Source organism: Miniopterus schreibersii (genome assembly GCF_964146895.1).
Source record: "Miniopterus schreibersii genome assembly, chromosome: 15".
Classification (NCBI taxonomy): domain Eukaryota; kingdom Metazoa; phylum Chordata; class Mammalia; order Chiroptera; family Miniopteridae; genus Miniopterus; species Miniopterus schreibersii.
In genome coordinates, this window is record NC_138115.1 from 45708932 (window position 1) to 45721735 (window position 12804).

At 49.9% G+C, this 12804-nt stretch overlaps 1 protein-coding gene across 2 annotated transcripts in view; it reads right to left on the reverse strand.

Annotated features, from left to right (window-relative positions):
* SCN5A (sodium voltage-gated channel alpha subunit 5) overlaps window positions 1–12804 on the reverse strand; it is a gene marked incomplete at its 5' end in the record, with an annotated part of 54425 nt that overhangs the window by 23434 nt on the left and 18187 nt on the right. For both annotated transcript variants that reach the window (XM_081159187.1, XM_081159186.1), the window contains 4 exons: window positions 2637–2993; window positions 3690–3863; window positions 7687–7925; window positions 8604–8736. In XM_081159187.1, coding sequence (XP_081015313.1) covers window positions 2637–2993; window positions 3690–3863; window positions 7687–7925; window positions 8604–8736 — 903 coding nt within the window. The remainder of the gene's footprint in view (window positions 1–2636; window positions 2994–3689; window positions 3864–7686; window positions 7926–8603; window positions 8737–12804) is intronic.

Consider the following 12804-nt stretch of genomic DNA (forward strand, 5'->3'; position numbering starts at 1 on the left):
TGCAGGAGGCAGCCAATTGATGTTACGCTCTCATGTTGATGTTTCTCTCTCTCTCCCCTTCTCTGTCTCTAAAAATCAATAAAAATAAAAAAATTAAAAAAATAATAAAAGAAGCAGGACTTCCGGATTCTATCTCAATGGAGAAATGTTTATTTTTGACACCTGGCAGCCTTTTCTGTGTCATCACTGGGGGCGGGGCATGTGATGTGATTCAGAGCCACTGTCTAACGCAGACCTCTGGCCGGCCTCCTCTGTTCCTGGTTGCCCACCCTGGATCCTCCCCTGACCTCCAGGTGTCTGGTGCCCAGGCTGGGGGCAGGGCAGGGAGCACCTGGATAGCCTTGTCCACCCACACAGGACATGAGGGCCTCCCTTGTCGCCAGCTTCAGAAGTTTGTCTTCTTCCAGTGCTTTCCCTGTCAATCATGCTGCTGCTCCCCAGCCCTTGCCTGATCATCACTTCCCATTTTAATGGCAATTGCTTCCTCCCACGCCCGGCAGCAGCCCAATTCCTGAGGCAGCCAGGGCAGGGGAGGGGAGCTGCGTGGGCCCAGAACTTCCCTCCCCCAGCAGTCTCTAATCTTCTCATCCGCAGACAGATCCGCTTGGAAATCGCAGGGCTGTGCGTTTGAGGGCAGCTCAGCCTGGCCCTGGGCTAAGAGCTCGGTGTACTTGCGCCCTCCTTGGAACACAAAGAGCCTGGTGGCTCTGGGGCTGGGCCAGGGGCTAAGCGAGGCTCCACCCCTTGGGCAGCCAGTTTAAGGAGATGGGAGGGGGGTTGTGCGGCCAAAGAGCTGGGTTCCAGGAACACCGAGGCTCTGCTCCCTCTCTGGGCAGCTCCACTTGTGAGGTCTGAGGGAGGATGAAGCTCACCCCACTTTGCCTGGCCTGCCCTGGCCTGGAGAAGGCATGCGGGAGGAGAAAACAGGCCAGTCTGGGGAAGGGCGCTAGAATCTGCAGCCATAGTACTCGCGCCAACTAAAACCCTTCTATGAGCTGATGTGAGCCTGGGCTGCCCATGCCCTCGGGAGCCAGACCATGCAGGTATGATGTCTGAGCATGTGTGGGCCACCTGTATACCCAGAAGGTGGCTCCACGTCCACAGAAGACACTGACTTCTTCCTGAACCACTAACTTGCCTCAGCCTTGCCTCTTGCAAAGATACCTTCTTCGTCATTTAGATTTTGGTCTCTCTCAACTCCAGGATTCCCCACAGTGTAAAGGCACAAGGCAAGATGCATTTGCCCTTGACAGATAGGTGGTCACAGAAGCAAAGGTCTGGATCCTTCATAACAGGACAGCAGGAACGCCTACCACAGCTGCCCAGGGAGACATACAAGGCCCCCACAGGCCCTGCCTCACCTGGACCACCATCTGCTTGCACCTGTGCTTTGTTCACCCTACTCCTTCCCTCTCTAGCATCACCTGTCTACCAGGTCAGCTCTAAACACTCCTCCAGGAAGCCTTCCTTGATTTCCATTTGGAGGGGATCAACGCCCATGAGCTGATCATTCTGGCCAGTTTGAGAGTTATTTCATGCCTTTTTGAATTCCCCACTCTCTCAAGCTGATGAGTAATGTCAGGGCCACATTCACCTCTGTATGTCCAACAGCATCTGGCACAATATTTTGCATGCAACAGGGGCTCAGCAGATGTTTGTTAAGATGAATTGAAAAACCATGTGATAAACCATTGCCGGTGAATGACTAATAGAATAATGGGTAGGTGAGTAAATAAATTAATGAATATAAAATGAGTAAATAATGAATAAACAGGGAAATAAGTGGGTGAATTAATGAATGAATGAACAAATGAAGAGTGATATGAATGGATGGGTCAATAAGTGAGTGAGTAGATAAGCAGATGGATAAATGAGTAGATAGATGGAACTGGTGAATGAATGAATGGATGAGTGGGTTGGCAGATGGATATGGGCTGGATGAATGAGTGGAGAAATAGATGAATGGGTAGAAAGATGGCTGAGTGGCTGAATGGATGGGTGGGCAAGTGAATGGATGAGTGGATAAATGAATGGATAACTAGGTACGTGTGTGTATATTTGTGTATGAATAAGGGGGGGTGATGGATCGGGTAGTTGGTGGACAGATAATGAATAGGTGATGAATAAATGGATGGTAAGTGAATGAGTCGATGTGGGTTGATGGCTGGCTGGGTGAGCAAGTGAATAAATGGATATAAAGTTTTGTAACTGAGTAGATAGATTGATGGAGAGATGGACAGATGGATAGGTGAGTTAGTGGATGGGTGATTTATGAGTGTTTGCTGGCTGGATGGGTAGATGCATGGATGAGTAGAGAGATATAAGAATAAATGGTAAGTGAATGAATAAATTGATGAAAAGTGTTATGTGAGTACGTTGGTGGGTAGATGAATGATTGGATGAGTAGACAGATGGGTAAATGAGTAGATGGATGGATGGGTGGGTAAATAGACGGAGAGATGAGAGATCAATGGGTGGATGGGTGGTTTGGTAGACAGACGGCTGAATGAATGAGTGGATGGATGATGGAAGGAAGGGTAAGTGAGTAGACAGATGGATGACTGGGGGGATGGGTAGCTGGTGGATGAATGGACGAGTAAGGGAAAGTGTGTGTGTAAGGCCATTGGCCCACTTACCACAAGATTGCCAATGACCATGACAAGCAAGAAGACAAGCAGGCACAGCGACTGCCCGGACACCTCCATGCAGTCCCACATGGTCTCGATCCACTCGCCGCAGAGGATGCGGAAGATGATGAGGAAGGCGTGGAAGAAGTCCATCATGTGCCAGCGCGGCAGCAGGCCCGAGTCGCTGATGCGGTGCCTCTGCTCTGAGTAGTTCTTGCCGAAGAGCTGCATGCCCACCACGGCGAAGATGAACACGATGATGGCCAGCACCAGCGTCAGGTTGCCCAGCGCGCCCACAGAGTTCCCGATGATCTTGATGAGAGTGTTCAGCGTGGGCCATGATTTGGCCAGCTTGAAGACCCGCAGCTGGGGAGGGAGGGGTCCTTGTGATAGGCTCTGGCTCCCACCGCCCATGGACACCCTTACCTCCCTCCCCCAGGTCCCGCCTGAAACCCCAGGGAACCCTTGAAAGTCACTGACATCTCTTCCCCTGGTTTCTCCAAAAGCACACACTCCTGTTTCTTTCCACAGCCTGACGGTGGCTTCGGCGGGCTCTGCTCTGGGAGTCACGTCAACAGCTCCAGCCTCATCTCCCCCACTCAGCCCTTCTCTTTGTCCTCAGCTCCTTCCAGGAGCTTCCTAGATTCCCCCAACATGGAATGTCCTTCCTTTGCTGACCCTTCATCAGATACCCCTCCAGGCCACCTCAGACCATCTCTGACTTGCCCATCTGTGCAATGGGTATACAGTAATACCAGCCCACTCCTGGGATCCTGTGAGGACTAAAGGGGCCATGGGGAATCATAAAGGGCTTTGCCAGTCATCAGGATGGCCACCCCAATTGCTCATCTGGAGGGATATCTCCTTCTGTCCTGCCCACCTCTGTGTCCCCCCCACATCACCAGCACCGGGCTTGGCACCCAGGGGTACCCAGCCAATAGCTGTTGGGTGAAGGCATGATGACTCAGAGTTGGGGTGACTGAGTGGTGACCTCAAAGGGGAGTTGTGCCTCAGTGCCCCTGGCCCCCACCCTGCCTCCCTGCAGAGGGCCCAGCCAGGTACCAGGCGAAAGGAGCGCAGCACTGACAGGTTGCCCATGCGGGACAGGCCCAGCTCCATGAGGCTGAGGATGACGATGATGCTGTCAAAGATGTTCCAGCCCTGCTGGAAGTAGTAGTAGGGGTCGAGAGCGATGATCTTGAAGGTCATCTCTGCTGTGAAGATCCCTGTGAAGACCTAGGGGAGGGAGCGGGAAGCAAGGGTTCCCCATGTTTGGGCTGGTAAGACCCTCTGGCCATCGGGGGAGCCCTGCCTCCTGAGGCTTGCTCCAGCAGGGTCTCCCTTCTGGGCTGCCAGCTCTGACTGCAGCCAGGCTCCCAGTGGGGGCTTGCCTGGCCATGGCCTAGCCCCTTAGGGGTACCTTTGGCCTAACACCCCTAGCCCTCTCTGTTGCTCACCGACCATGACCTGCCAGCCTGTCCCTCAGAAACAGCCAGGCCCATAGAAGGCTCTGCAGAGACTCAGTTTAGGAAGTGCCTGAGGGCAGGGGACCCAACCCCAGGCTCCTTCTAGTCTGTGTGCCACAGGACGTGCCCTTGCTCCCCATGTGCCAAATACATGCATTCCTATAAATACTTATGGCTCAAGACCTTTGTCCACGCTGTGCCCGCTTCCTCCCTGTCCACTCGCTGAACTCTCCTCACTGGAATAACAACCAGCCACTGTTTCTTGAGGGCCTGTGTCCTAAGAACCGGGCTGGAAGGCTTTGTATGTTGTTATTTTAATCTGCCCAATAACCTGACATCTTTGTTGATTCCAATTTTCCCTACACCTAACAACACTGCAAAGGACCTTCTTGTACGTGTCTCCTTCTACAGACATGTGAGAATTTCTAAAGAATATGGATCTATCTGAAATTGTTAAGTTAGAGAGTATGCACACCTGTGATTTGCCTGACTGTACAACTGCTCCCTGCGATGGCTGTACCAAATCCACAGGCTTACAAAGTGTGAGTTCTCACTGTTTCACATCCTTGTCAACACATGGAAGTTTATTTTTGATTTTCTTAGGGGTGAGAAATAGTATCTCAGTGTTGCTCTAATTTGCATTCCTCTGTGTTTCATTTGTTTACAACCATCTGAGTTTCCCCTTTGCGATCCGCCTGTCATTTCTTCTGTCCACTGTGCTGGTCTTTTTGCCGTTGGGTTGCCCCTCTTTTCTTTACTGATGTGTAAGCGTTCAATATTGATTCTAGATTTCATGTCTTTCTAGTTAAATACTTTTCACAGTATCAATTTCTTGTTTACGGTAGTGATTTTGCTTTGTTTTATTGTATCCTTTATTTTAGGGTATTTTAAATTTTAATATAAGTAAATTTATCAATCTTTTCTTTCATGGCATAACTCTTTGTGTTGTTGAAGAAAGCCTTCCCAACCCCAAGATTTTAAATATTTCCACCCACTTCTAAACGCTTAAAAATTTTACTTTATCACATTTAGGTGTTGGATCCAATTCCCTACAACAGATTAAGAATATGTGTTCGATAGGGATCTAAATATATTTTCCTCTCTATAGATAGCCATTCTTCCTTGCATTTTTATTATTAAATGGTCTTATTTTCCTACTGATTTATAATGCCATCTCTGTTATTTATCAAGTCTCCAAATACGCATTTCCTATTTCTGAGTTCTCAGTTCTGTAGCACTGGTCCAATTTTCTGTCTTTGCACCAATACTATAACTTTATAATACATCTTAATATATGTATTCTTATTTAATTATTGTATTATTTTCTAAATAACTATAAACCTACTTTTGCCCTACCCTGTATAGTGTAGGCTATAAATTTCCCTCTAAGTACTGCATTTGCTGGCTCAGACTGACACGCTTCCTTCTTTATCACTTCCCAGTGTCAGTGTGTGGGGTTTTCTGGTTCACCATTTTACTGAACGTAGGGTCATATTCCTATGGGGCTACTTAGTTACAACCCCTACTCACACTGTCCCAAAGACAAGTTTTATCTCTGCATGATCGCTGAAATCCAAACCCACAGACTATTCAAATCATCCCCTACTCCCCCATCCCCCCTATCCAGAGCAACTACAGAACCATTCCACGTTTATGGCTATGGTTTTTAAGTCCCTCTTTGTTTTGGGGCATTTTTGTTACTTTCTCATGAACTTCGCTATGCATGTCAAAGAACGTTGGCTATATTTTTAATTGTCTTGTAGTCAAGGACTTTTCAGGCTTGTCTACAGTATTGCTAGGAACAGAAGTTTCATTTGTCTTTTACTCTTGATTATATGATGGGCTAAAAGTTACTTAACTCTATAAACCTTCTCCTTTCTGGAATCTGTCTTTAGTGACATGCTTCAAAAGGTTTTTCCCATACCAAGATTATTTACCGATGCTTATTTCTGTGGTTTAGTTTCTTTCCATTGAATATTTAAACCATCTAAAATAACTGCAAGACACTAAAAACCTTACACACTAGCAATAAAGCTGTCCAAACAGAACAAAATATAGCTATAATCCAACTACATGACCTATTAGTAATAACTGAACCACAAGTTTCACACAGCTGCAATTCAATCACTACTTAACGAACCAGTGAAGCCAACAGAGCTCCTTATCACCTCGACTTACTGCTCAGTCCTAACCACGGGTCACATTCCATTAAAACATTCAGGCATTCACCTGAAACCCTACGTAACCACCACCTGAAGACCGATGCAAGGGGAGACACAACAGTGTCATGAGTCGCCTATAGAAACAGCTTTCCCTTCTGTTTGCATATAAAAGTAGCATTATAGCAAATGGACTCACATTTGTGAAAAAATTTGAATAGATCCTGTAGAGAGCAATCTAGAGTCCTGGATATGGAAAATAATAAGAGAAGACAATCTTCATACCCCAAAGTGTGGGAGGCCCACCTGCCTGGTTGGGGGTGGGCACCTGTGCAGCTGGACAAGGCAGGGTTGAGTCTGCAGCAAGTGAGACATTAGATCAAATGACACCCTTCCTTTCCCCAAACTTGGTGAGGATCCCAGGAGCATCTTTTGAAAGCCAGTGGCGTCTTTGCCAGCTTTGCCCGAGGATCCCCTGGGGGAAGGGCTGACTTGCTGTTTATCTGGACAGAGCCCATAGGATTCTGTCGCTCAGAGTCAGGAGACAGTAGCTACATCTGTCACCACTATGTCACCTCTCAGGCCTCAGTTTCTCATCTCTATAGTGAAGAGGTAGGACCGATTTGATTTAATCTCAAGAGAGAAAGAAATCAGAACTAAAACCAGACATTCTGACTTCCAGGGACAGTCTCTTTAAGTAGTAACAACAATGATAACCACAGCTATCATTTATCTTTAGCACTTACTGTTTATCAAACTCTGAGCCAAGTGCATTACACATATTATTTTATTCAGTCCTCATGAGCTTCCTATGAGGCTGTTACTGTCATACTAATTTCACATTTATTAAATTCAACAAATATGTTTTGTGCCAATTACTGAGCCTAAGTGATATCCTTGAGGTCACACATAGCTAGTAAGAGCTGAATCAGAATTCAGGTCTGGCTCTGCTTCATTTCCTCACTGCGCCCATCCATCCATCCATCCATCCATCTCTCTCCCTCCCACCTTCTCTCCCTCCCACAATCCATCCATCCCTTCCTCCATCCAGCAAACGCTCATGTTCACCCACAGAAGCTCTGGCTATCGGAGAGCTGCCTCATCCTGGATGCACTCCCTTCCTCCACCTACTACGGCCAGATCTCATGTTCCCACACATTTTAGGCTCAGCCCCACCTCCCTTTTGCTTCATAGCCTCTGGGCATCTTCATTTACCTTCACTGCCAACCTCTCACTCCCAACAGCATCTCTCAGTTCCTTAAAAGCAGACCCTAAAACTCGCTGCTTCCAGATGCCTTCCGCGGTGACTCCTACCATCGGAAGACCCTCTGCGCCCCGGATCCCTCCTCCCCGACCCGTGAAGGCTGTGACAACTGGCCAAGAGGCTTTCATAACAGGATGCCCCCTGGAGAGTCAGCTTCCAGTGGCCCTTACCAGGTTTCCGACCTGCAGCATCTCCTCAAATTCAGTCGTCATGTTGTAGTGCTCCAGGGCCATGAAGAGCGTGTTGACCACGATGCACATGGTGATGGTGAGGTCGGCAAATGGGTCCATGACCATGAACTTCACCTTCTGCTTGATGGACATCCACAGGGGGCAGCACTCCCAGATCAGGTAGCGCTGGGCGAAGCGGTTCCAGCACGGCGGACACTTGCGGTGAGACTCCTCCAGCTCTGGGGGGACAGCCAATGCGCTGGTTTGCTTTTGTTGAATGATTCACACATAACTTAGCTGGGGGTGGTGGTGACAGGGCTGATATGTGGCAGGGGGACAGTGAAAGGGGCAGGGAAGATGAAGGAAAGGGGGGCCTGCGTCCTGACTCCTTACCCTGGAAATATGAGAGAAGAGGGCCACGGGAACAGGAGGCCAGGATGGATTGGGGACAGGATAGATTAAGACAGATGTAGGGTCTCTTCAGACAATAGTTCCACATAGACATAGGGACAGTCAGGGGACGACAGACTGAAAAGGAGGCATTTGAGACAGGCAAGTTCAGATAGTAAGGACACTTAGAATAGATGGGTACAGATGTGGACAGGATGGCCCCAGGCAGACATAGAGATGCTCGGGAGAAGACAAGGCGAGGCTGGTAAGACCTGGGACGGGCCAGGACACTTGCAGGAATGCTTGGAAAAAACAGACGTGGTTCCCGAGAATGCCCAGGAAAGAACAAGCTGAAACAAATGAGAGGACACCTAGGACGGAGGACACAGACTGATAAGTCTGGAGCAGCGGTAGGGATATCCAAGGCAGGCCAAGCAGTCGGGCGATGCCCGGCTCAGGTCAGGATAATGTTGAAGGTGCCCAGACCAGAAGTGGGGAGCGTTTGGGTGACACTGGGGGGTGCTGACCTTCCAGGGCGCTGGTGAGGACACTGACTGCGCTGAGGGCCCGCTGCCGCTCTCCTGGCCCCTCGAAGCCATCCACGCCAGGAGCCTGGGGGGTCAGCATCAGGGGCCTGCCTGGCTCCTCCGACGGAGTGGTCTGTGCACAACCAGGAGACAGGCGTCAGCTTGGGGACAAGTGTCTACTGGACCTGGGGCAGCTGCTGGACCTGTGACTGCTGCCCAGTCTCAGGCTGGGGAGGTCACAGGGAGACAGGATGGGGGTCCTGATGGGACACCCGGTGCTGGGCTTCTCTACTCCCACCTCCCTCCCAGTTAACAACCCCCACCGATCATCATTTCCTTCACTCTCTTCTCATCTCTTGGCAGTGGTGATTCTCGAGTGTGGACAGCAGCTGCATGACCAAGTTCTACCGACCAGACGCTGTGGTACACGTTAGTCCACACAAAAATGATCTGGGCGTCTTCATTGACCACATGCTCCCTTGAGTCAAAAGCATAACAAAGCTGAAAGAAATCCACCATGCTCTCAGGTGACATTAATAGAAGCATGAGCACAATGCCTGGACACAGCTGGTGGGAACTTCTGCGGAGTCAGTGTGGCTCTATCTACCAAGGAAATTTTAAATTGGCTCTGCAACTCCTCATCTAGTAATCTAACTTCATAAATAATGATACATGTGCCCCCAAAATACACAGGCAGCGATGTTCACTGCAGCATCATTCCCGATACCGTAAAAACAAAACAAGTCAACAGGAAGGATTTTAAAATCAATTATGGGTACAATCCGACTCTGGACTCTGATCAGATAATAAAGAGGCAGTTCCACGTGTGCCCCCCTGGGAGCACTTCCAGGACAAACGGTTTGACAGAAAAACAAGAAAAAGACTCGGAAGATACACACTGAACTGGTCAAGTGTCATATCTGGGGAATGGGGCTGTGGGGGGAGGGTAGGAGAGGGAGACGGTCCCTTTCGCTCCATGCTCTTCTGCACCACTGGCTCTGTTTCCAACGTGCTCGCACCATTTCTGTAGGTAATGGGAGCAGGCCTGCAAATGGAGACGTGTTCTGACGAAGGGAGGCGGAAGCGGCATTCTCCAGGTGTACTCAGCACCCCACAGAGCCAAGGGGGACCCGCAGAGGCTTCACATCAGCACAGCCCTGCCTAACCACAGTATGCGAGTCTGTGCCGGGGGCTGCTGAAGGCACCTGGATGTTCAGAATGCAAGAGCGAGGTTCTATCGTCTCTATAGGTCACAGGGAAAATGGGCCTAGGCTACCAAGGGTGGCAGAGCCAGGGCCCCGGGTGGGAGCCAAATTCATCAGGGCTCAAGTTCAGATCAACCTTTGCAATTGGCGGATTGCCCGGAAATGTTGCCTAGGGAGGTAGTGAGCTCCCAGTTACTGGAAGTATTCAAGCACAGGCACCAGAGAGGGCTGAGGTGCCTGGTGTAACAATAGTAACCTAGGTCTACTGGCCAGCTTCACTCACCAGCTTGTCTTAAATTCTCCCAAAATCTCTTCTCCTCCTTTACTATTGGTGATAGTTTGAGTTACCATTTAGCAAATATTTATTCTTTCCCCTTCCACGCTGGGTCAGTAAACTTCCCTGCCCTATGGATCATACACTTGCTTTGGCCAATGGATGTTAGTGGGCATGATGTGAACCGGGGTCTTAAACATGCTGTGCCAACTGCCTTGCTCTTGTCCTCCAGAAATCCTCCACGAAAAGGGCTTCCCCAGGTAGCTGCCACTCCTTCAGCTTGGGCCTCAGCACAAACACAAGAGGAGGAGCCCTGAGTCTAACCCAGTGTGGAGCCAAGCCAACATGAAGTCTGAAGCAGAGCTGCCCAGCCAAGCCCAACCTATACCAGCTAAACCACTGCCAAGCTGCAGAGAACTGAGGGTGAGAATAAAAACTTATTGTTAGCCACTGACTTTGGGGGGTAGTTTGTTACACAGCATTACCATGGCAACCGCTGACTGAGACACCATGCTAGTGCAAGCTATCATCATGTCTCCTAAAACCACCACAACAGCCTCCTAACTGGCCTCTTCTCTTCCCTCTATCCTCTACAGAGCAGAAAGAGAGACCCTTAAAAATCAGATCATGATACTCCTCCGATCAACAGCTCTCCCCAGTTCACTGCCCCCCATCTTATTCAGGGTAAATCCAAACTTTTCTATCACCTACAAGGCTCTGCATCGTCCAAATCTTAACTCATCAAACTCATTCCAGATCCTTTCCACAGGTTCCACCACACCTGGTCTTGCCCGGCTCTCTCACCCCTCTCTTCCCCCCCCCCCCATTGCTTTTCAGAGAGAGTGGAAGGTAGGGGAGAGAGATATAAACACAGATGTGAGAGAGACACATTGATCGGTTGCCTTCTGCTCATGCATGGACCAGGGCCGGGGATGGAGCTTGCAACGGAGGTATGTGCCCTTGGTGGGAATCGAGCCCGGGACCCTTGAGTCCGTGGGCTGAGCCAAACCGGCTGGGGCTCTCTCATTCCTTGAGCACGTCAAGCCTATTTCTCTTCGGAGCCTTTGCACTTGCTGTCCCCTCTGCCTAAAACACCACTCTCCCACATCTTCATGGCTGGCTCCCTAAAATCACTTGCCTGTCCACTTTAATGCTGGAAGGCCTTCCTCGATTATTCTAATAGACCCCATCTCCAACCCTCCCCCGACCAACTTTCTACAACATGACCCTTACTGCTACCTGGAAATATTGGTCAGTCAACCATCTGTCTTTCTGACTACACTGCAAACTCCACGAGGGCAGGGCTCTTGTCTGTTCCGTTCATTGCTATTGCCCTGGAGCCGCAAACACTGCTCGGCACTCAAGGCAGCCAGCTGGCCCTGGATAGATACTGGTGGACAGATAAACACGTGGGAATTGGGACGCTTGGGCTAGAGTTCTAGCTCTGCCCCTAACTTGCTAGGTGATCGGGGCAAGAAGGATGGCAGTCTAACCAGTGGCTGATCAGCGTGCCACTCCCAGCCCCACCTGGCCTTCTGCATACAGCAGATGAAGTAACTCTCCTCCCTGCCCTCCCATATTGATGCAGACCCACTCTGTGCCCAACACTGTGCTTTGTTTTCTGACTAGAACTCGGCAGAGTCATCTCACTGAGTAAAAGCCAAGAAGGCATTCCCGGGGGCCTGCAGTCTGCTAATCTCTTTAACTTTTCAGTGTCTCCATCTTGGTCTACTAATTCCTTTAACTTTGCAAATGACCCCCTTGGCCAAGCTAATCTCTTTAAGGTTACAAATGGGCCCTAGAGAAGTGAGAACGGGTGAAGTCAGAATTCCCGGTAATGAAGTGCTTGAACTTGGATTCCTCCTAACACGGGCACTACAATGAGATGATTTTCTCCATAACGTGATTAGGAAATTCTATTAGCTTCCAGGCTGCTGACCTGATTCCACAAGGCTGAGACTCTAGGGCTGGACACGAAGGGGGGTCTGCAGCCACTGGGATTTGGTGTCCTGGGAAGTCAGATACCCCACCCTACAGGCAATGGCCAGGGGCCTCGCCAGACCCACGCAGAAGCTGTGGTCTGCTCCCACTGGGCTCTCCAGGACCCTCTCCTTGACTTCCTGCTCCAGAGGAGTGGGAGAGCCCCAGGCTCCCTCTGCAATGTGCCCCAGGAGTCTTTGTTCCTTCCTGCTCGATAATTACAATAACATAATAGTAATAATTATTGGAACATAAGGCAAGTAGTACTGGTCTAAGCATCGGGCAGGTTTTAACTCAGTCCTCGCCACAACCTGCTGACATGGATATTAGCTTTATTTCCCCTTTACAGGTGGGGAAATGGAGGCACAGAGAGCTGTATTCACCTGGGCTCGGTCCCACAGCTGGAGCAAGAATCTGAGCAAAACAGGCCGTTTGGCCGTGAGCCATCCCTCCTAGGCCTCACCTCCACCTTCCTGTTCCCCTGTCCTGTCGGGGCTTCCTCAGAAAGCCTGCAGGCATTGGGGTCGGAGCCATGTGTTTGCCCTTTGCCTGGGTGGGCTGCTCTGGGCACTGGGTGGGGGGCAGGGGGCAGCAAGAACACTCCGTGGCTGACTGGGCAGGCATCAGTCTGTCAGGGGATCGGCTGACTGAGAGATTAAACCTCTTAACTGGTTTTTCATGACCTGGCCTGTCCCTCCTCGTTAACTTTTTGACAGTAACTTGAACTCCTCTCCCCTTTGTT